The 21607-nt window shown below is 40.1% G+C and overlaps 1 protein-coding gene across 1 annotated transcript in view; it reads right to left on the reverse strand.

Annotated features, from left to right (window-relative positions):
• The window catches only part of LOC122555330 (bromodomain and WD repeat-containing protein 1), a 216212-nt gene extending 205714 nt beyond the window's left edge, over positions 1-10498 (reverse strand). Inside the window, exons 1-5 of the mRNA XM_043701209.2 lie at positions 10282-10498; positions 10126-10184; positions 9983-10012; positions 9680-9739; positions 7744-7894 (exon numbers count right to left, since the gene is read on the reverse strand). Of these exons, the coding sequence (XP_043557144.2) occupies positions 7744-7894; positions 9680-9739; positions 9983-10012; positions 10126-10184; positions 10282-10330 (349 nt within the window). The 5' untranslated portion in view covers positions 10331-10498. The remainder of the gene's footprint in view (positions 1-7743; positions 7895-9679; positions 9740-9982; positions 10013-10125; positions 10185-10281) is intronic.
• Positions 10499-21607: the final 11109 nt, after the last annotated feature.

Genomic DNA, 21607 nt, shown 5'->3' on the forward strand with positions numbered 1-21607 from the left:
CACACACCACTCTGATCTCCAGCATCTGCAGTCCTCACTTTCTCCTAAACACTAGTCCAATCAACTTTTGAAAGTTCTTGTCTCATACCATTAAATTTGCCTTACTCCAATTAAGAGCTTTAATTTTTATGGAAGACTTATCATTCTTCATAACAATTTTGAAACTAATAGCATGATGATTAGATTAGATTCCGTACAGTGCGGAAACAGGCCCTTCTCTGGTTACAGCAATGTAACATCAAAGTATCCCCCTCCCCCAGGCATCCTTTCCTGTCTTTCCTATAGAATCTAAAATCCAGAATATGGAGCTGCCAGTCTTGTTAATTTCTCAGCCAAGTTTCTGTAATAGCTATGACATCCCAACCCTATGTTCTTAATCATACCTGGAGTTCATCAGTTTTTTTTTTAAACTTGTAAGACCCCTTTGTATTGACATAAATGTAATATAGTTCTTCAAAGTTACTACATATTGTGACTTTTAAACTCAAATTGACAAGTATTTCTTATTTTAATTTTGGTTATTAACAAGCAATATAAGTGATCTTTAACATTTAGAACATCATGTTTCTGTTGTTTCAAGCTTTGTTTTAGGGCCTATTCTTTTGGGTGATTTATCCCAGTGCATGAAACTCTGTGACATGTACACTTGACAAAAACAAATCACCAACAAAATGATCTAAATAATGACTGCATTGGGATCGACAGATGCAATAAATGATGTGTGGAAGTGCAAGTGAAACTTTGATGGATGTGAAAGGCTCCTCTGGGGCCTTGGACAGAGGTGAGGGAGGAAGGTGTGGGCACAGGTTTTGCAATTCCTGCAGTGGCAGAGGAAGGTGCCTGGAGGGGAGGGTGGGTTGATGGGGGGCGTGGACCTGATCAGCTAGTCACGGAGGGAACGGTCTTTGCGGAAAGCGGATAGGGGTGGGGAGGGAAATATATCCCTCTTGCTGGGGTCTATTTGTAGGTGGCAGAAATGTCGGCGGATGATGCGATGTATGCAGAGGTTGGTGAGGTGGAAGGTGAGGACCAGGGGGATTCTGTCCTTGTTGCAATTGGAGGAGTGGGATTCGAGAGCGGAGGTGCGGGACATGGAAGAGATGCGTTGGAGGGCATTTTCAACCACGTGGAAGGGGAAACTTTGGTCTAAAGAAGGAGCCCATCTGTTAGGTTCTCTGGTGGAACTGGCCTCTCTTGGGAGCAGATGCGGTGGAGGCAGAGGATTTGGGAATATGGGATTTTTGCCGAAGGTAGGGTGGGAGGTGTAATCCAGGTAGGAATCGGTGGGTTTGTAAAGAAAAATGTCAGTGTTGAGTCAGATTCGTGGATGGCAATAGACAGGTCTAGGAATGGGAGGGAGGTGTCAGAAATGGTCCAGGTGAATTTAAGTTCGGGGTGGAATGTGTTGGTGAAATTGATGAACTGTTCGACCTCCTCGTGGGAGCACGAGGTGGCGCCAATGCAGTCATCAGTGTAGCGGAGGAAAGGGTGGGGGCTGGTGCCGGTGTGACTCTGGAAAACAGACTATTCTACATAGCCGACAGAGACAGGCATAGCTGGGCCCCACGCAGATGCTCATAGCTACCCCTTTCGTCTAGAGGAAGTGGAAGGATTGGAAGGAGAAATTGTTGAGAGTGAGGACCATTCAGCCGAACTATTGAGTGTCAGTGGAAAGGTTCTGGTGGGAACATCGGGAGAGGAAAAAATGGAGGGCTTGGAGGCTCGGTCCTTGGTACTTTGGGAGGGGTGGAGTTCAAAGGCGGAGGTGCGGGAAGTGGAGGTGATGCGCTGGAGGGCATCAGCAGCCGTTTGGGAACGGAAATTGCACTCTTGGAAAACAGAGGCCATCTGGGATTTTCTAAGGTGGAATCAGTCAATCTGGAAACAGATGCGTTGGAGGCAGAGGAATTGGGAATAAGGGATGGCATTTACACAGGAGGTAGGGTGAGAAGAGGAGTAACCTAGGTAGCTGTGGGAGCCGTGGGCTTGTAGTAGATGTCCGTGGTTAATCGGTGTTAGTGAAATTGATGAACTGTTCAACCTCCTCGAGGGGGCATGAGTTAGTGCCGATACAGTAATACAGTGGACGAGTGTGTTTGCAGGTAAAAGGATGTTTGATAAGTGGGAGGCATTCAAGAGTGTAAGGATGAGAGTTCCTGTCAGAGTGAAGGGTAAGACTAGTAAGATTAACTAACAATGGATGAATAAAGATATTGAAGTTCTAGTTGAGAATAAAAGAGAATCTTATTTTAGAAATAGACAACTTGGTTCAAATGAATCTGTTAATTCAATATAAAGAATATAGGGGCATTCTTAAATCAGGAAGGCAAAGAGGGAATGTGAGATAGCATTGGCAGATAAAGTTAAGGATAACCCAAAAAGATTCTACAAATACATTATGAGCAAGAGGGTAACTAGAGAGAGAGGTTACGGCCTCTTAAAGATCAAGGAGGTCATCTTTGTGTTGAACCTGAGATGGGAGGAACACTAAATGAATACTTCGCATTAGTTTTTACTGCAGAGAAAGAAATGGAGCCGAGAGAATGCAGAGAAGTAAACTTTGATGTTTAAAACAGTTCACATTACAGAAGAGGAAGGTCAGAAGGTCTCAGAGAATATAAAAGGTGGATAAGATCTCCTGGACTTGATCTAACATAAGCCAGAACGGTGTGTGAACAAAGAAAGAAAATTGTGAAACCCTGCAGAAATATTTGCATCACCTATAACTAGGGGTGAGGTGTCTAATGATTGGCTAACGTTGTACTTTTGTTTAAGAAAGGTTGTAAGGAGAAACCAAGGAAGTTTCTTCCTTGAGAGTCTGACTTCAGTTGTGCGTAAATTATTAGAGGTGATCATAAAAAGTAGAATTTATAGTCATTAGAGGGGCAAAAATTGATTAGGGACAGTCAGCATGGTTTTATGCAAGGAAAATCATATCTCACAAACTTGATTGGGTTTTTGAGGAAATTACCAAAATATTTTGATGGCAGACCAATAGACATTGTTTGTTTGGATTTTAGTAAAGGCTTTTACATGATAGACTAATTAATAAAGTTAGGACATGGGATTCAGGATGAGCTTGTCAATTGGATACCTAATTGGCTTCACGGCAGAAGACAGCAAGTGACGGTGGAAGGTTGCTTTTCAGACTGTAGGCCTGTGACTAGCAGTATTCCACAGGGATCGGTTCTGAGTCTTCTTTTGTTTGTCATTTGGATGAGAACATAGAAGTCGTGGTTAGTAAGTTTACGGACGGCATCAAAATTGGTGACATAGTTGACAGTGAAGAAAGTTTTCTAAGATTACAAAGGGATCTTGATCAAAGGGGTGAATGGTCTGAAAAATGGCAGATGGAATTCCATCTTTATAAATGCAAGGTATTGTATTTTGGTACATCAAACAAGGATAAGGCCGTGCACAGTGTTGAAGAACAGAGAGCCCTAGGGTGCAGGTACATAATTCTTTGAAGTTTGCGTCACGTATAGATAGATTGGCTAAAAAAAAAGTTTTGTAGCACACTTGCCTTCATTGCACAATCCTTTGAGCATAGGCATTGGGATGTTACGTTAATACTGTACAGGACATTGGTAAGGCCTCTTCTGAAATACTGTGTCCAGTTCTGGTCATCCAGTTGTAGAAAAGATATCATTAAGCTGGAGAGGGTTCAGAAGAGATTTACCAGAATGTTGCCAGGTATGGAATGTTTGAGTTATAAGGCTGGATAGGCTGGGACATTGTTCACCTGGAGCATAGGAGGTTCAGAGATTACCTGATTGAAGTTTATGAAATAACAAGAGGTATAGATAGAGTTAATGGTAATTGTCTTTTCCCTAAAATGGGGAATTTCGAGACTGGAAGGCACATTTTTAAGGTGAGAAGACAGATTTTAAAAAGACATGAGAGACTAATTTTTTCGTTTACACAGAGAGTGATTCACTTTGGAATGAACGTCTTGAGAAAGTAGTGGATGTGGGTACAATTACAACATTTAAAATACATTTGGATAAGTACATTAATAGGAATAGTTTGGATGGATATGGGTCAGGAATAGGCAAGTGGGATTGGTTTAGTTTGGGATTATGGTCATCATGGACTGGCTGGACCAAAGGGCCTGTTTCTGTGCTGTATGACCGTGACATACCTAACATCAACAAGCAAGCAAAACAATTTAGTATTTTGGTAAAAATGACACTACAGAAAAGAAAATACACCATTTAGAAGTTACAAAAGTTTGTTATGAGAGAAATGAAATTTTAAACCACATTGCATGTGCATGCAAATAATTGTGCATTGTTAATTTCTAAGAACAAGATGCAGCTATAAGTATTGTATGCCTCTTTTAATTTCGATGAGTGGAACACTATATTAAGCAACTAACCACCTGAGCCAGGAGTAAACATCAACTGCAAAAGCAGTCCCATTAGTGAAGGAAGAGTCCCAGAAAACCTAAGCCTCCTTTATTTTGGTTCAAATGTCCAATTTAAAAATAAGCTCATTATAAGAACCAAAGAATAGAGAAGGTCTGTTCATTTTTGATCATCCAATGAAGGAATATAATTGATATTTTTGATAGCATAACAAGAGTTTGAGAGTTTCCAATCCTTCTCAGAAACATCAATGACTTATAAAGTGCTTCATCTGTTTCAGACGTTGAGTACATAACTTAGTATGGCACTAGGCAAACCATCTAAGTGTCAGATTGCAACCATAGCTCATCCTAGTCTATTTTGCTGGGAAATTAGCATAGTACAAAGTAGGCCATTTGATTTCTTATAAACGTGCAGCCTCTTTGAAAGAGCTGCACAATTAATCTCGCTCTCCTGCTCTTTCCCATAGTACTACAATTTGTTTTCACAAGTACTTAGTTGATTAAGCTTCGAAATTGAGTTAGTTTCCACCAATCTTAAACACAAAATAAACCAACCCAGACAAAAACAACTGGCTCTTTTAACATTAGTTTAATATTCTGTTCTTGATATACTACCCATTCCATGAATAGCAACACTCATTTGTTTTTTATTCTCAACACTAACACTAGCCATCACCTTAACTCAGGATTCTACATGTCCACGTAGGTTTTAAACCAACAGATTGTTTGTGAAGAGTGACAGGCCCACAAACGACACTGGGATTGAAGCAGTAGTAGCTTCCTCGACATAGGAGAGACTGATCCCTGCCATAATTGGTGTTAAAGTTACCATAGTACTTTGAGCCACACCAACCTCTCAGAATTAAGAAAAACAAACAAACAAAATGAACCCCAACTGTTCCAAGGCAGCTGCAAAGATCCCAGGAAGAAATTACTCAACTACGTATACCAGTAGCAGAGTTTGCAGCAATATTCCAAGGGGTCTCCACATACGAAAAGCAACTATTCAAAGTGGCCCCATGCTACACCAGCAACAGAGGGCCCCCAGACAGCAACCAAAGCAGTAACAGTTGAAGGGGTCCCAGGCAGCACACAGCAATTCCCATTCAGACCCAGGTAACACCACCAACCTTAACTCCAGGATGCAACACAGGTCCCTGTTTCCAAGTTTCAACCTTCAGGCCCATCTCCATGCTCTTCCCTCTCTTCAGTCTCCACTCTGGGCTCTCGCCTCAGGCAATAGACACCATTTTCTAATCTCCAAGCAGTAGCAGCCAACTCCACTTCCTCCACAGCAATGTATGGTCTAAACTCTCAAGCCTTCTGGGCCTAAATACTGGGACACTACACTGTGCCACAACCCTTTATTTACATTCAAAATACTTTGCAGTTTACACATTGTACACACCTCTGGAGCAGGTTGGACTTGAACCTGGTTCAGAGATAAGGACACTATCAGTGTGCCACAAGAACATTTATTTGTTCTCAACAAAACCTTTCAATATTTTCAACACCTGCATCAAATCTTCCCTTAACCTCTTCAGTCTCACCACAATTTAAACCTTGCATATTCAATCATTTTGGAAATCTTCTTTACCCCCCCTCAACAGCCTAGACATCTTTTGTAGCACGATGTCCAGAATTTTCCACAATCTTCCAACTGAGGCATAACCACTGATTTATAAATGATATGGCAAGTCTCTATGAAGCCAAAGAGTCCTTATGTAGTTGCATTTACAAATTCTCCAGATTTTATTCTCCCTTGTAATACTACACTATTGATTTGATAATGCCTTTGCTCATACTTCCTACAGAAACTAATCATTTCAGTGTATTCAATTTAATATGCCTGTTTCAGCACTGCCAATAATTTCCTGACACATCAAGAATGGCATATTTCATATTATCTTCAAACTTTGAAATTATGTCCTGGTTGCTAATATATTTTAAAAATAGTAGTGGTCTCAATACCAACTCGAGAAACCGATGTACTACAAATGATATTTATATAGCATATTAATGAATAAAATACCCCAAGGTGCTTTGCAGACGCATGATGAGACCCCTGTGGAAGACATAACTAAACACTTCCCTCCAGGGTTAAAATCATTATTCTCTACCCTCGTTTTAATCCTTAGACAATTTGAAGCATAGAAAAAAAAGAGAAAGCCACAAAACAGAAGTCTACTGCTTAAAATTTTTTCCACCTTTAGTTACTAAATCACAATATGCATCAAGTTAGCAGCTCAGATTATTATTTTGTCTAGGATATTAAAAATGTAACTATTCAGCACCAATCAAATGGAACTGGGCAAAGCCAAAGCTATCCAGCACAATGCGTCAAGTGCCCTCTTACCCAAGTGAAAAGGCACTCCAAACATTTGTATGCAGTAAAAGGCTTGCACAATTAAGTTTGATGAAATGGACAGGTTGGACCGAAGGGTCTGTTTCCATTCTGTACATCTCTATGACTATGACTCTATAATGGTTAAACCACCAGCAGTTCAAATCAGTTTTCATTAATAAACATACTGACATCTGGTTACTGTGTACTTAACCCTTGTTCAGTCCTCAAACAGCCAAGCATCTAGGCTGTGCACTGTGGTCAAGGTAAAACATGGATTCTGACAGAAAAATGTTCCATTAATATTATTCAACAACTTTTATAGAACTCCATAGTGTCTTTAACAAAGTAAAAGAACTCATTGGCTTTACAGAATAATTATGAAACTAAAGTTTTCCACCGAACCACAAAAGCTTGGTCCAAACAAGCATTTGAAGGGGATTTAGACAATTCCATGGCACAGAAATGAGGCAGTTTAAGTTACTACTGCCAAAGGTGGAACAATTAAAACTGGTGATGCACAACAGGCAAAAATTGGAAGATGACATATCTTGGAGGGTTATAGGGCTGGAACTGTTTACAGAGAAACAAGCTGAGGGATTGAAAATCAATGATTTTTTTAAGATCTTGTGACAACTGGATGCAACGTTTATTACTTTATGAAGAACCACATCCCGAGTTTCTATGCCAAATCTGCTATCCAACAATTGCTATTCAAAATATCTGTGTGGTGTCACCTTTAAATGCCCTGCCAAATAGACTGCTAAAATTCTCAAAATGGCAACTATTTGGGCATTGCACAAAACCCATGAACATGATACTGAAAAGAGCATGTGATATTTTAACAGCCAAACATAAAGCCATACACAATAATTTCCATCTCTTACAGACTTGCTAAGTAGTACAATGCTATCAAAATGACAATGAATGGCTGCAGCCAACCAGCTAATTAACTAAACAACATTCATACTTCATGGCAATAATATCCAAAAGTAATATTCTGAATATGGAAGTTAACCAGAATATATACCTTTTGCAGTTCGAAGTAGGGACTGTCTGCCTGCACCAAGTAGGGACTGTACTCCAGATACACTTGAAGGAAGCTCCTTATCCAGCAACATGCCAATTCGCTGGCATATCCGTAAGAGATAATCAGGGGGCACATGCTGATTTGATGAAACCTGGAACAGCACACAATAAACATCCACAACTAAGTTAAAGCAGAAAGAGGATGCAACACATTGGAGTAGTCAATCAAAATTGTACATTCTAGCCTTATCTGTCCTTCAGAATCTAACTTTCTATTTCAGAAGAATTATGTGCAGTGTACTGGGCCCAAAGTCAGACAAAGAAGAGGCAGCAAAAGCTGTACCACAAACATGCTGAGTCTAACTTTATTGTCTTGATTAGCACAATATTTAAGTAACTGGCGATATATGAATGAATGCAGATGGTGAAGGATAGAGAGGACAACTAGATAAAATCTAATCTTGTTTCGACTTTCTTGTTTAGAATAGGTAATAAACATTTTAAGTCCAAAATCGGAATAGAATACCAATTTCAATAAGGTTGCTAATAATTTTAAAATACAGCATTTTGCACATTAACCAGAAGCAAGAGCATCTTAGATGTTCAGCATGCAATGTGTTAATTATTGAAGAATCTTATAACAATCACAAAAATGTCCCAATGCACTTTGTAGAAATATTATAAAATAAAGATCACACCAAACTATGCACGATTTCAGTGCAAATGATGACAATCATGATAATAACACCTAGGGACTTGTGCCAGTTTCAAGATGGGGTAGCAGAGTTTTGGACAGCACAAATTTTACAGCATAAAACATAAAGCAATGACCAAAGGATCACTGCAGTAGTCAAATCTCTGGGTAACAAAAACAACTATTTGTTTCAACAGCAGAATACTGTCAATTTGAAATTGGGGTGATATTTTTGCTTTGCAAGAATCTAAGCACACAGTGACGAACATGATTCTTAATATTGTGCGAACATCTCCCATTTCATTTTCACAACTTTTTCTAATCAACCTGCTCAGAGATGTGGAAAGAAATCAGAGTCCAGTGATTCAAGGTTCTGAAAAAGGATCACTGGACCCGAAATTTTAACTGATTTCTCATATATGCTGCCAGACCAGCTAAACTTTTCCAGCAATTTCTATTTTTGTTTCTGATTTACAGAATCCTTTCAATTTTTATTTTGTTATAACAAACCTCTGGAACAAGTTGGACTTGACCTCGGGTCTATAGGTCTAGGGGTAGGGGTAGGGGCACTATTACTACACCACAAGTGCCATTTCATTTTCAAAACTGTTTCCATTTGAAAAACACAATGATACTAAGACCCATCTGACAAAGCAAGCTGACGAGTCAGAAGGGTGCGCTTCGTTACAAACGCCATTCCCAATGTTAACCTGTCTTTCCCCTCTCCAAAGTTGATTGATTGGCTTGTTGTGAATTTCCAGCTTTGACATTTTTGTTTAACACTTTGAATTTCCGGCATAATCAAACCTATCTGACAGCATTTCTCTCCCAAAAAAGGAGCCAAATGACGCTCGGTGCATGCGCAACTTTAGAGGTCAGGGTTTTTTCCTCTGAACCAATCCGCGATGATTTCACTAAAGCTGGGTTTCTCTCTCCCTCTTGCCGATGAAAGCGGAATTGTGATTTGAGCAGCAGCCTAATTATGCAAAGTAGTTGCATGGGGCTGCCTCCGAAAGCCGCGCCCCCTTCGAGAGAAAACCCAATTTATCATTTTTAACACCTTTTACCCCAAAATAACCATAAAAATTAAAAAAAAAATCGGGAAACGCAGAAGTTACACAATTTATTCCAACTTGTCAGAATTTTTTTTTAAAAAAGTATCACCATATAAAATTCTGGATTAAAACTTTTCTTCCAACTTAACAATTATCTCATTAATTTTTTTTATTATAAAATTACTTACAAAGTTTTCATAGCTTCTGTGATGTTCATTGCCTTCCCAGTCTAGACGCTTCGGGAGCAGCTGAAAGAAAAAAAAGGGAGGTGAGAACGGGGCAGGAAATATTACTAAAAGGGGTAAAATGCGTTAAGTCTTTAAATTTCTCGCTCAGGTGAGTTTTTTTTATTAATGCGGAGAGGGGGGAGAAAAAAAGAACCGTCAAATCAGATAGCATTAGAGTGACATAAGAGGCCGAACAGGAGCAGCAAACGGAGTAAAGGACAGACAGGACGAGTTGAGCGGTCGCTGGCGTCTGCCTATACGTACCTCTTTCTCCTCAAGCTCGTTCACAAGTATCTGTCAGACAGGGAAGAAAAAAAAACAAGTTTAATCTCCGACATAATCACCGAAGACCGTTTGTGTTTTACTAAAACAACTTTTTTTATTATTGTTTCGAATACTCCACTCACCTCCGCGGACTTTTGGCACGGACCGGCCGAGAGAAAGCGAGCGATTAGGAAGTAGAGTTCTGAGGGGAACGAAAAAGAATACAAACCTCGTTTTTAACGTTGCTTTTTTGTTTGTAGAATAAAACAATTTAGGTCGTCTTTTCCTGTTGTCCTTACCTGATTCTAATGGAGAGACTTTAGGAGAGGTAGCGGTTGTCTCGGCCATTTTTTCCTTAATTTTGTTTAATTATATGCTTGGATTTCAATGATGGATTTTTAATATATTATGTTCTTGTTTGTAATTTATATATGTATATTTTCTTTAGAATTTTTGTGTGTGTGTGTGCTTTTGTTTTTGGAAAAGAATGTTGTCCCCGCCGCTGTTTGTCTGAGCCCCGGGCCCGGCCGCCTCCGGTCTCTTTAATCAAGATTTTCGGTCGCCATTGAGTGAGTGCTAAGGCCGACCTCGAATCAAATGTACACATGCGCGGAAGGAAAAGAGTTCCAGCCTGTGGGTAGAAAGTGGGGGAGGGGGGATTGCCGGCAAGTTGATTAAGTTGAAGTAATTCCAAATTATTTCACCTTTTGGACAAGGTGCTAATTATAGAGAAAGGAATAGAAAAAGTGAACGACGTGTGTTCATTCAGAGATGGTTTGACTTTTCTCCTTCACCCTTCCTACCGCGCAGAGAGGTACAGCGTGTGATGGGTTGACTATAAAATGGAGTCGTGTTTATATTGATCCGCCCAAGATGGCGCCCATGGGTTAGTGGCTGTTGTAAGGAGTCGTTTTTTAAACAAAACCGTTCGATTTTTGCTCTGCTTTCTATGTACTTTTTTAATGATTTTAAGTGGATAACTAAGTGGCTAGTATTGAAATATTTTGTAACCGGGAAGCTGTCTTTATCGTGTGATTGTTTCTGATTGGACTTCCTATCAACCTTTCAGACAACTGGAATGTTTCTAAATGTCTTCGTTTAGTGTTTGCTTCACAATGAAATACCTTTTAAAATGGGGAAAACACGTGATCTTGTATCCTGCATAACACTTCCCGAGTTCATATAATGTATGTATTAGTTCGTATATCACATTGCATGCTCCTTTTGTTATTTTCCAGTGCTATCGCCCTGCGAACAACTTTAGTAATCCTCGCGTACTTTTAACATTTCAACAATTAATCCTCGGGAAAAGACACCTGTCATTCACCTTAAGATTCCTCAAGATTTTATAAACCTCTATTGAGACCACCCCTCAACCTCTCACCCTTGAGTGTAGGACTAATTCCTATGCTGTATGAGTGACTCATCTGTTTTAAATCTGCCACCCCTTAGCCTAAAACCATGACCTCTTATTTTAGAACTGTGGTGGAGGCTGGTACAATTGCAACATTTTAAGAGGCATTTGGAAGGATATATGAATAGGAACGGTTTGAAGGGATATGGGCCAGTTGCTGGCAGTTGGGACCAGATTGGGTTGGGATATGAGGTTGGTATGGATGGGTTGGACCAAAGGATCTGTTTCCATGCTGTACCTCTCTCTCTCTCTCTCTCTTTTTCTTATAAATTGTTGTGGGTATAGGACTGAACTGCTCCTAATATCTCATCATAAGATAAGTACATATCCTATCTAGTGAACTGCTGTGTAAATTCAACTTTATTTTTTTTTTAGACTATTAGCAGTGATAATAAATGAGGAAAAAATGGAATGCACTGCCTGTTTGGTAGGGGCAGGTTCTGCTGAGACATTCAAGAAGGCCTTGGATAGATAATTTGGATTAAAAGAATGTGTGACACGGGGGAGATAAAAAGATTGAACAACATTACCTAATGCCAGCGGTTACAATCACAATGGGGCTGAAGAACCTCTTGTGCCAAAACACTTCTGTGATTCAGTGAAAAAATGGTTGTAATTCCATGTTGATATTCTTTAAAGGGTTCATTCTGTCAACATAGTCAAACTATATTGAATACAATCTACTTAACAATAGCTACAAAACTGATTCATTATATTTATCAATATATTTGATATCCTGTAACCAGACATTTATAAACCTGTAGTGGAATTATTGCTATTTCTTTATGCCAACAGAAGTACATAAACATTGATCTCACCTTAGAATTGACAATTTTATGTATCTTTAATGTAATTAAATGTATAAAGGCACTTTACAGGCTTGTTACAAAATCAAGTTTGAAAACCAGCCTTAAACCATCTTTTTAAAATTTCTCATCATAGCTGTTCTGTTTTTTGAGTGAGATGACCAATTTTACAGAATTGTGAATAGACACCTCCTACTGTTTCAGTTAACTTTTTATTTCATGTATTTAATCTTCGTAGCCTGGATTAAATGCCTCCAATGCAACATTCTTCCTCAGGAAATGGGACCAAAATTGTACACAGTACTTCTAGGATGGCATCATGAATGCTAATACAGTTACAGCAACACTTGCCTATTTTTTACTTTATTCCTTGAGCAATAAATGCCAAAGTTCCACTTACCATCCTCGTTACCTGCTGTACCTGCATTTTGGTTTGCTGTGATTCATGCATGAGGACACCCAGATCCCTCTGCACTGAAGGAATCTGAAGTTTGTCTTCATTTAGATAATACGTTGCCTTTCTTTTTCTCCAAACAAAATGGAAAATCTCTCACTTTTCGACATTAAACTTCATCTGCCAAATTGTGGCCAATTTGCCTAATCTGTCTATATCCATTTCTATTTCTTTAATTTATAGTCATAGAGCTGTACAGCATGGAAAGAGACCTTTTGGTCCAAACTCCATGTCAACCATAATATCAAACTAAACTAGTTCCACCTGCCTGTGCCTGGCCCATATCTTTCCAAATATTTTTTATTCATGTATTTATTATCCACATTACTTATGCAAATATGTTGTAAACATTGTAACTGTACCTGTATCCATCACTTCCTCTGGAAGTTCTTTCAACAAACAAAGCACTCTGTGTATAAAAAAAATTGTTTCCTCATGTCTTTTTTAAATCTTTCCCCTCTTAACTTAAAAATACTTCCCCTGGCCTTGATGTCCTCCATATCTGAACTCCTCGATTTTATACACTTCTATAAGGTAAACCCCTCAACCTCCTATGCTTGAGTGAAAAATGTCCCAGCCTGTACAGCCTCTTCTAACTCAAACCCACCATTCTTGGCAATATTCTGGTAAATCTCTTCTGAACCCTTTCCAGCTTAATAATATACTTTCCATAACAGGGCAACCAGAACTGGACACAGTACTTCAGAAGAGGCATCACCAACATCCTGTACAACCTCAACATAATGTCCCAGCTGTTGTACTCAAAAGGTCTGAGCAATGAAGACAAACATGCTAAATGCCTTCTTAACCACCTGTCTGTATGTGATGCATACTTCAAAGAATTTTGTAACTGAACTCCTGTGTCTCTCCGTTCTATAACACTATTCAAGGCCCTACTTTGAATTACTTTGTAATGTATAGGTCCTGCCTTCTTTCTTTTACCAAAATGCAAACAAATGTTGTTAGGTTTTAAACAAATGTGGCAGGGGGATGGGAACCAAATTAGAAGGTTCGTGGGCAGTAAGGAGATAGTAACTAAAGCCCTCTCTAAGGAACTAATAAGGAAGTCAGTGTGACTAAGGGGAAGAGTAGGCAGGGAACAGATTATGAATGCAAAGGGATAGGTGTTCTGAGGTGCATTTGTTTTAATGTGAGAAGTGTAGTAGGTAAGGTAGATGAACTTAGGGCTTGGATTAGTACCTGGGAGTATGATATTGCTATTACTGAGACTTGGTTGAGGGAAGGGCATGATTGGCTACTAAATATCCCAGAATATAGATGCTTCAGGTGGGATAGAAAGGGAGGTAACGATGGTGAATGAGTTGTATTATTGATCAGAGAGGATATCACAGCTGTGCTGAAGGAGGGCACTATGGAAGACTCAAGCAGTGAGGAATTTTGGGCAGCGCTCAGAAATAATAAGTGTGCGGTAACAATGTTGGGGCTGTACCACAGGCCTCCCAACAACAAGCATGAAATAGAAGTACAAATATGTAAACAGATTATGGAAAGATGTAGGAGCAACAGGGTGGTGGTGATAGGAGATTTTAATTTTCTCAACATTGACTGGGATTCACTTTGTGTTCGAGGTCTAGACTGTGCAGAATTTGTAAAGACCATCCAGGGGGTTTTACAGAGCAGTATGTAAGTATCCTAACTCAGGAAGGGACCATACTGGATTTGATGTTGGGGAATGAGCCTGGCCAGGTGATTGAAGTTTCAGTAGGGGATTACTTTGGGAATAGTGATCACAATTCCGTAGGTTTTAGAATTCTCATGGACAAAGACAAGAGTGAAGATTAGAGTGGTGCTGGAACAGCACAGCAGGTCAGGCAGCATCCGAGGAGCAGGAAAATCAACATTTCAGGCAAAAGTCCTTCATCAGGAAGGGCTTTTGCCCGAAACGTCGATTTTTCCTGCTCCTCTGATGCTTCCTGACCTGCTGTGCTTTTCTAGCACCACTCTAATCTTGACTCTAAATCCAGCATCTGCAGTACCCACTTCCACAACGACGAGAGTGATCCTAAATGAAGAGTGCTAAATTGGGGGAAGGCAAACTGTAGTGAAATTGAGCAAGTGCTGGGAAATATGAATTGGGAGCAGCTGTTTGAAGGTAAATCCACATTTGATATGTGGGAGGCTTTTATTAGTGTGCAGAACAGACATGTCCCTGTGAAAATGAGGGATAGAAATGGCAAGATTAAGAAACCACAGATGATAGGTGAAATTGTGAGACTAGCTCAGAGGAAAAAGGAAGCGCACAAGGTCTAGATGACTGAAAACAGATAAAGCTTTGGAAGAATAGTGGGAAAGTAAGACTGAAACAAGGAATTAAGAGCTAAAAGGGGTCATGAAATATCTTTAGCAAACACAGTTAAGGAAAGTCCCAAAGTCTTATATTCCTATATAAGGAGCAAATGGGTAACTAGAGAAAGGGGTGGCCCACTCAAGGACAAAGGAGGAAAGTAATGCCTAGAGTCAGAGAAAATGAACTTCTTAAGAGTATTTTTGCATTAGTATTCACTGAGGAGAGGGACACAACGGATGTTGAGGTTAGGGATAGATATATGATTACTCGAGGTCAAGTTGATGTAAGGAATTGTTCGGTATTCGAAAAGGCATTAAAGTGGACAAGTCCCCAGGTCTGAATGGGATCTATCCCAGGTTACTGAGTGAAGTAAGAGGGGAAATAGCTGGGACCTTAACAGATATCTTTGCATCATCCTTGGACATGGATGTGGTCACGGAGGACTGGAGAATTGCTAATATTGTCCCCTTGTTTAAGAAAGGTAGCAAGGATAATCCAAGTATTTACAGACTGGTGACCCTGATGTCGGTAGTAGGAAAGCTACTGGAGAAGATATAAGGGATAGGATCTATTTACATTTGGAAGAAATGGGCTTCTCAGTGATAAGCAACATGGCTTTGTGCATGGAAGATCATGTCTTACCAACTTAATAGAATTCTTTGAGGAAGTGACAAAGTTGATGAGGGAAGGGCTGTAGATGTCATATACATGGACAGTAAAGTGTTTGATAAGGTTCCCCATGGTAGGCTGATAGAGAAAGTGAAGTCGCTTGGGGTCCAGGTTGGACTAACTAGATGGATAGAGAACTGGCTGGGCAGCAAGAGACAGAATAGTAGTGGAAAGAACTTTCTCAAAATGGAGAACTGTGACCAGTGGTGTGCCACAGGGATCCGTGTTGGGACATCTGTTGTTTTTGATATACATAAATGATCTGGAGAAAGGTATAGGTGGTCTGATTAGCAAATTTGCAATGACACTGAGGTTGGTGGAGTAGCAGATAGTGAAGGGACTGTCCGAGAATGCCACAGAATATAGATAGATTCGAGAGTTGGGCAGAGAAATGGTAGATGGAGTTCAATCTGGGCAAATGCAAGGTAATGCGTTTTAGAAGATCCAATTCAAGAGTGAATTATAAGGTAAATGAAAAAGCCCTGGGGAAAATTGATGGGTGGAGAGATCTGGGTGTTCAGGTCCATTGTACCTTGAAGGTGGCAACACAGTTCAATAGAGTGGTCAAGAAGGCATATGGCATGCTTTCCTCCATCAGACGGGATATTGAGTACAAGACTGGACAGGTTATGTTACAGTTGTATAAGACTTTGGTTTGGCCACATTAGGATGCCATTTTACCAAAAGGATGTGGATGCTTTGGAGAGGTGGTTCGCCAGAATGTTGCCTGGTATGGAGGGCACTAGCTATGAAAAGAGGTTGAGTAGATTCATTAGAAAGAGGTTGAAGGGGGACCTGATTGAGGTCTACAAAAATGATGGGTATAGACAGGGTGGACAGCAAGAAGCTTTTTCCCAGATTGTAGGACTCAATTACTAGGAGTCATGAGCTCAAGGTGAGAGGGAAAAAGTTTGGAAAGGAGAAATGCGTGGAAAGTTCTACAGAGGGTGGTGGGTTTCTGGAATGCGTTGCCAGCAGAAGTGGTAGAGGCAGGCACAATAGCATCATTTGAGATGTATCTGGACAAATACATGAATGGGCAGGGAGCAGAGGAATACACGTCCTTAGAAAATAGGCAAGAGGTTTAGATATTAGATCTGTATCGGCGCAGGCTTGGAGGGCCGAAGGGCCTGTTCCTGTGCTGTAACTTTCTTTGTTCTTGTTCTTTATTCAATACCTAGCATTTATCTAAATTAAACTCAGTCTGCCATTCTTCAACCCATTGACAGAATTAATCTCTTTGTAATCTTAGATAACCTTCTTCCCTGTCCACTATACCACCAATTTTGGTGTATTCCACAAACTTACAACAATGCTGTCTATATTCTCATCTAAATCATTTATATAAATGACAAACCAAAGTGGAGCCAGTACCAATTCCCGTGGAATACTGCTAGTCACAGGCCTCCGTTCTCAAAAACAAAACCATTACTTTCTGTCTCCTGCCATTAAGCCAATTTTGTGTCCAGTTGGCAAGCTCACTCTGAATTCCACGTGATCTAACTTTACTAATTAGTCTACCACGTGGAACCTTGTCAACGACTTTACTAAAGTCCAAGTAAACAATGTCTACTGCTCTGCCCTCATCAATCATCTTGGTTACTTCCTTTGCACTAGTTTTCTTTCAAAATTTACCTGAGCTCTTTTTATTATCTTTTCAGTCACCCTTTGTTGATCTTCAAAAGTTTCCCAGTCTTTTAGCCTTTGCAATATATTATGCCTTGGTTTTATCTTCATATTGTCTTTAACTTCCTTGCTTAGCCAAGGATAGTTTTCCCGCCTCTTGTAATCTTTCTTCCTTTTCTGGAATTTATTTTAGTATGGAGCAATTGTTACAAAGCTGGTCCTTTTTTCTAAAAGCTGTTCCTTTTCTCAAGGATACTGTGTCCTTGGTTTTTTCAGAGAAGTCGTAAACAGTCCGGTCTCCGAAGCGATTAGTTTGGTTCAGAGATGAAAGGATTTACTGAGAGGCCTTTTTCTATATACCTAAACAGATGAGACTTTAGACCAAAGCTTTCATGTTTTAGAAGTAACCTGTATAATGAAAGGGGAGTGGTTAGTCCTGGAAGCTGAAATCTTGTTTGAGGCAGTGCAGCAGGAGCTGTGTGTGAACTCTCTCTCCTTTTGCCCTTCTAACTTTGACCTGTAAGCCTGTGCTTCAGTTTTACTCTGTTTAAGGGCTTGTTTATTGGGACTGTTGTGTATTTTTGGTACAGCATAATTAAGTCTAGTTTGGATAGACTGAGTTCTGTGGGTATTTTTTATTCTGTTCTTGGTGTTTCATTCCATAATTTTATGAATAAATTTTTGTCTCTTTTAAAACCTGGCAGTCAACGTAGCCAACTTACTCCACGTAATTTTCACTGGTACGCTTACTGAAACAAATAGCAAAGTTGCGGTCTGGGCTGCCTGCTTAAGTTTTGAGTGGTCTGGCCTAGTCCATAACACAATTGAGTATTATGTTAAACATCAGTGAATCATCAACTGCACTATCTTGTTGTCTTCTTGCCCAGTCCACTAAGGCCAAATCTGTCCTCAATGTCGATGATGTAATTACCTTTTTGTAACTCCAGAACACCAGTATAAGAATCCAGTTTCTTGTCTTTTAACTGAATTTGGAATTCTAGCATGCAATGATCATTCCTCACTAGAGGATCCTTTTATTATGAGATCATTAATTAACCCCACCTCATTACACAATGCCAAATCCAGAATGCCTGTTGTTTAGTTCCACAGCATATTGCTCCAAGAAACAATCTGTAAATTATTCATTGAAATCTCCCTTGGGGCTCTCCTTGCCAATTTGAGTAATCCAGTTTATATGCGTATTAAAATCACCTATAATTATTGTTTTACCTTTGCTGCAAACCCTCAGTAATTTCTTGGTTGATACTGTGCCCCACTGTGATACTACTGTCGGGGGACCTGTAGGCTAGTTCCACTCGGGATTTCTTTCAAATTCCCTACTCTTGTACAATTACTTAGTGCATTTACACATTCTGCCCCTTCCTTTTATTTTCTAGTAAGAATCAGCATCATCACTAACCTGCACTCCAGAATTCTTCTTTAACTTTAATTTTCTAATTTTCCATGCAACTGAATACATCCTACCCACTTACCCATGAATAAAAGAAATCTCAACCAATCAGGACTCACGCCTATTATTCACCCACTCCACCTCACCTTCACACACCCACCAATGTTTTGCAGGTTGTACATGCTTGCAGGTGTTCAGCTTTCGTTTCATATTCTTAAGCTCGTGGCAGCAATGATGTTAAATCTTATTGACACATCCATCACTGAGCCTGTGCCAACTGGCATAATAAAAGCCATCTAGAATAACAATATCTTCCCAACATGTGAACCTCCTTAAATCACCTTTGTTCCATTTTCCAATATGGTGTACAAATTCCATATTGTGTGACCACAGATCTCATTCTTTACACCCAAATTCTCTTATTCGTTTATGCTGTCAAATCCAAGATTTGCTGCTGGCCAACTGGGGAGAAAATAGAATTTGATTTGGTGCTGAGAGCCACCAGCTCAAATAATGGCATAAATAACGCTAGAAAATGTTGAGAAACTCAATGCGTCTGACGCCATTCCGAAGAGCAGACTGCACTGTCCTTTATTTCCAAAGGTTCTGAAGAAATCATATTAAACTAAAAAGTTTATATCTGTTTCTCCGTTCACAGATGCCACCAGACCTGCTGAGTTTCCCCAGAACATTCTGTTTTCATTTCACATCCACAGTGCTTTGTTTTCATTTCAGACAATGACATCTTGTGTAACTTAGAATTCATTGTGGAGGTGGAACTTTTCATGGCTTCATTCAAGCAAGGAATAAGAATGGTGCCAACTCCACTGTAGGGGAAAGATGTAGATGAGTTCTGCAACTGAAAACTCAGATGAGGAATTTCTGGTGGTGCACAGAAAGAAGCTGAAGTACTTACAAACTGAAATTCTTTACGCATTGGTAGGCGTGCTAGAAGGCATTAACAAGCAGCATTGGGGAATCCAGTTCTAATTTGGCATAGGATTTCTCACAGAGCTTGGAGTTCAAGCTTTGTGGAGTTGAAATGGTTGCTAACTCCGTATAATAGAAGCCACTTGGTATCTGAGTGCTACAATGGTACCTTAGGCAAAAGTAATGACATCTCAGCTTGCTGCCTGAAAGCTTAGCTTGTCACGTGGGCTCAGACTGCTTCCATCACAAATGGAAGAACTTGAATGGTTAACAGACCATGAAATTGTCCTCTAGCGAATTACTAGAATTGGTGAGGCATAGCTGTAAAGACTTTCTGAGTAGGCAGTGAATTCATGATGCACAAAACTGCTCTCCTCTTTCAGTATTACAATATCACGATTCCACATTGTTGATGCTATAGATCCAGCTGGCCTAGATTGCCACTGCCCATACCTAGGTGGTACAATTCAAAGGCAAGTCCTCAAGACGCAGTGTTGCTTGAGGTCCAGAAAGATATCTGCGATCTCCTAGATTGAAAGTCAGCAGTCATCTATCAGTAATTGCTGTAGCCATTGGAATATCAATATTTAGGAATACGAGGCCAGGCAAAGCCACCTGCAAGACTGTACTGTGGGAAAATACAGGATGATTAGATGACTGATGTACAAATCTGCTGAAGTGTTGTTGAATAACATTCTTTTAAAAATTGTTATTGTTTTGGACAAAGCGGTTTGGCAGACTGGAACACAGGGATGGTAAGGTGAAAAGTTAAAAGCTGATACAAATTTAGCAGTGAATGAGACTAAGCTTTATTTAACAAAAGCTTTTGGGAGAAACTAGGCGCCTAAACACGGTTCCACCAGGCTTCTCATCGGTACAGATTATAGTCGCCTTTTATACCCTTGATTGCATGTTATGTCACATTCGCCTTCCTCTGGAAGGAACACAGAGCATTCCGGACCATTGTCCATCACAAGATGTGTCCGTTGTTGCTGGGTGTGTTGTTTCGTTAGGTAGCACACCACGATTATACTTTGCACAACAACACAAATAGTCTTTCTCCAGTTGCTTGCAGAATTTAGTTTTGCACAGTAACAGAAACATCTTTTCTGCAGTAGTTTGCAAAATCTCAAGGTCACTCTACAGTTAGCAAAGCATTTGTCCATTTAACGCTTTAATTTCATGCCTTCAGTCCCCCTTGTGGTCCAAGGTGTCGGTGAGCATGTGGATGAGACCACCTACATCCAGTAGTCCTCAGTAGGACCACCATGGGGGGCAGCTCCCAGGTCACTGAATGTAGAGGCTAGCTCCCAGCATAATACCCGTAGTTAAAGTCTTACAATAGGAATTAAAAACAGCCATTACAACACAACAGGTGATAACAATCATAAGTACAATCAAAGCGTGTAAAAGGAATGAGCTCTAAAACCGCCTAGTAATCATTCAAGCCAACTGTCCCCTATCTTGGGGCCTTGCCTGAAGTCATCAAATTGTTTTCTTATATCATTAATGGCTTGGGTGACGTTATAAGATTCCTCCATAATGTGTGTTATACCCTTGTCCCCTACTATTGTGCACACTCCGCCCTGCTAGGCTAACTGGTATTTGATAGTATAGCAGGTTTGCTGTGCATAGAGTCTTAACTCCGCAAGCTCTCGATTTATAGCATCAACCCTTTTGCCGTGCTATTTCCCAGGATGGTCAGGCCACAGACAAGGTAGATCCTGTTCTTGGCACTAATTACTCCCGCCACTTTCCCCAGGGACAGGGACCCAAAGAACCCATAAGCAAGTGAGGACCCGAGTGTTATCAGGTCCTTCTAGTCCTCACAGAATTCTTCACTAATGGCTCAGACCACTGTCTTCCTACGGGTATGTCCTTTCTGGGGGCATGGAATGGTAAGCGGCCCTATTGTCCCTACTGCAAAGAGGACTGGTAGAGTTGGTGTGGCTCTTGTAAAGGTGCCATTAAGGAGGAATACAAAGCCATCTTTGGCTCGATAGCACT

The sequence above is a fragment of the Chiloscyllium plagiosum genome, unplaced genomic scaffold (genome assembly GCF_037043375.1).
Source record: "Chiloscyllium plagiosum isolate Xiang-an unplaced genomic scaffold, Cpla_swu_hap1 HiC_scaffold_12, whole genome shotgun sequence".
Classification (NCBI taxonomy): domain Eukaryota; kingdom Metazoa; phylum Chordata; class Chondrichthyes; order Orectolobiformes; family Hemiscylliidae; genus Chiloscyllium; species Chiloscyllium plagiosum.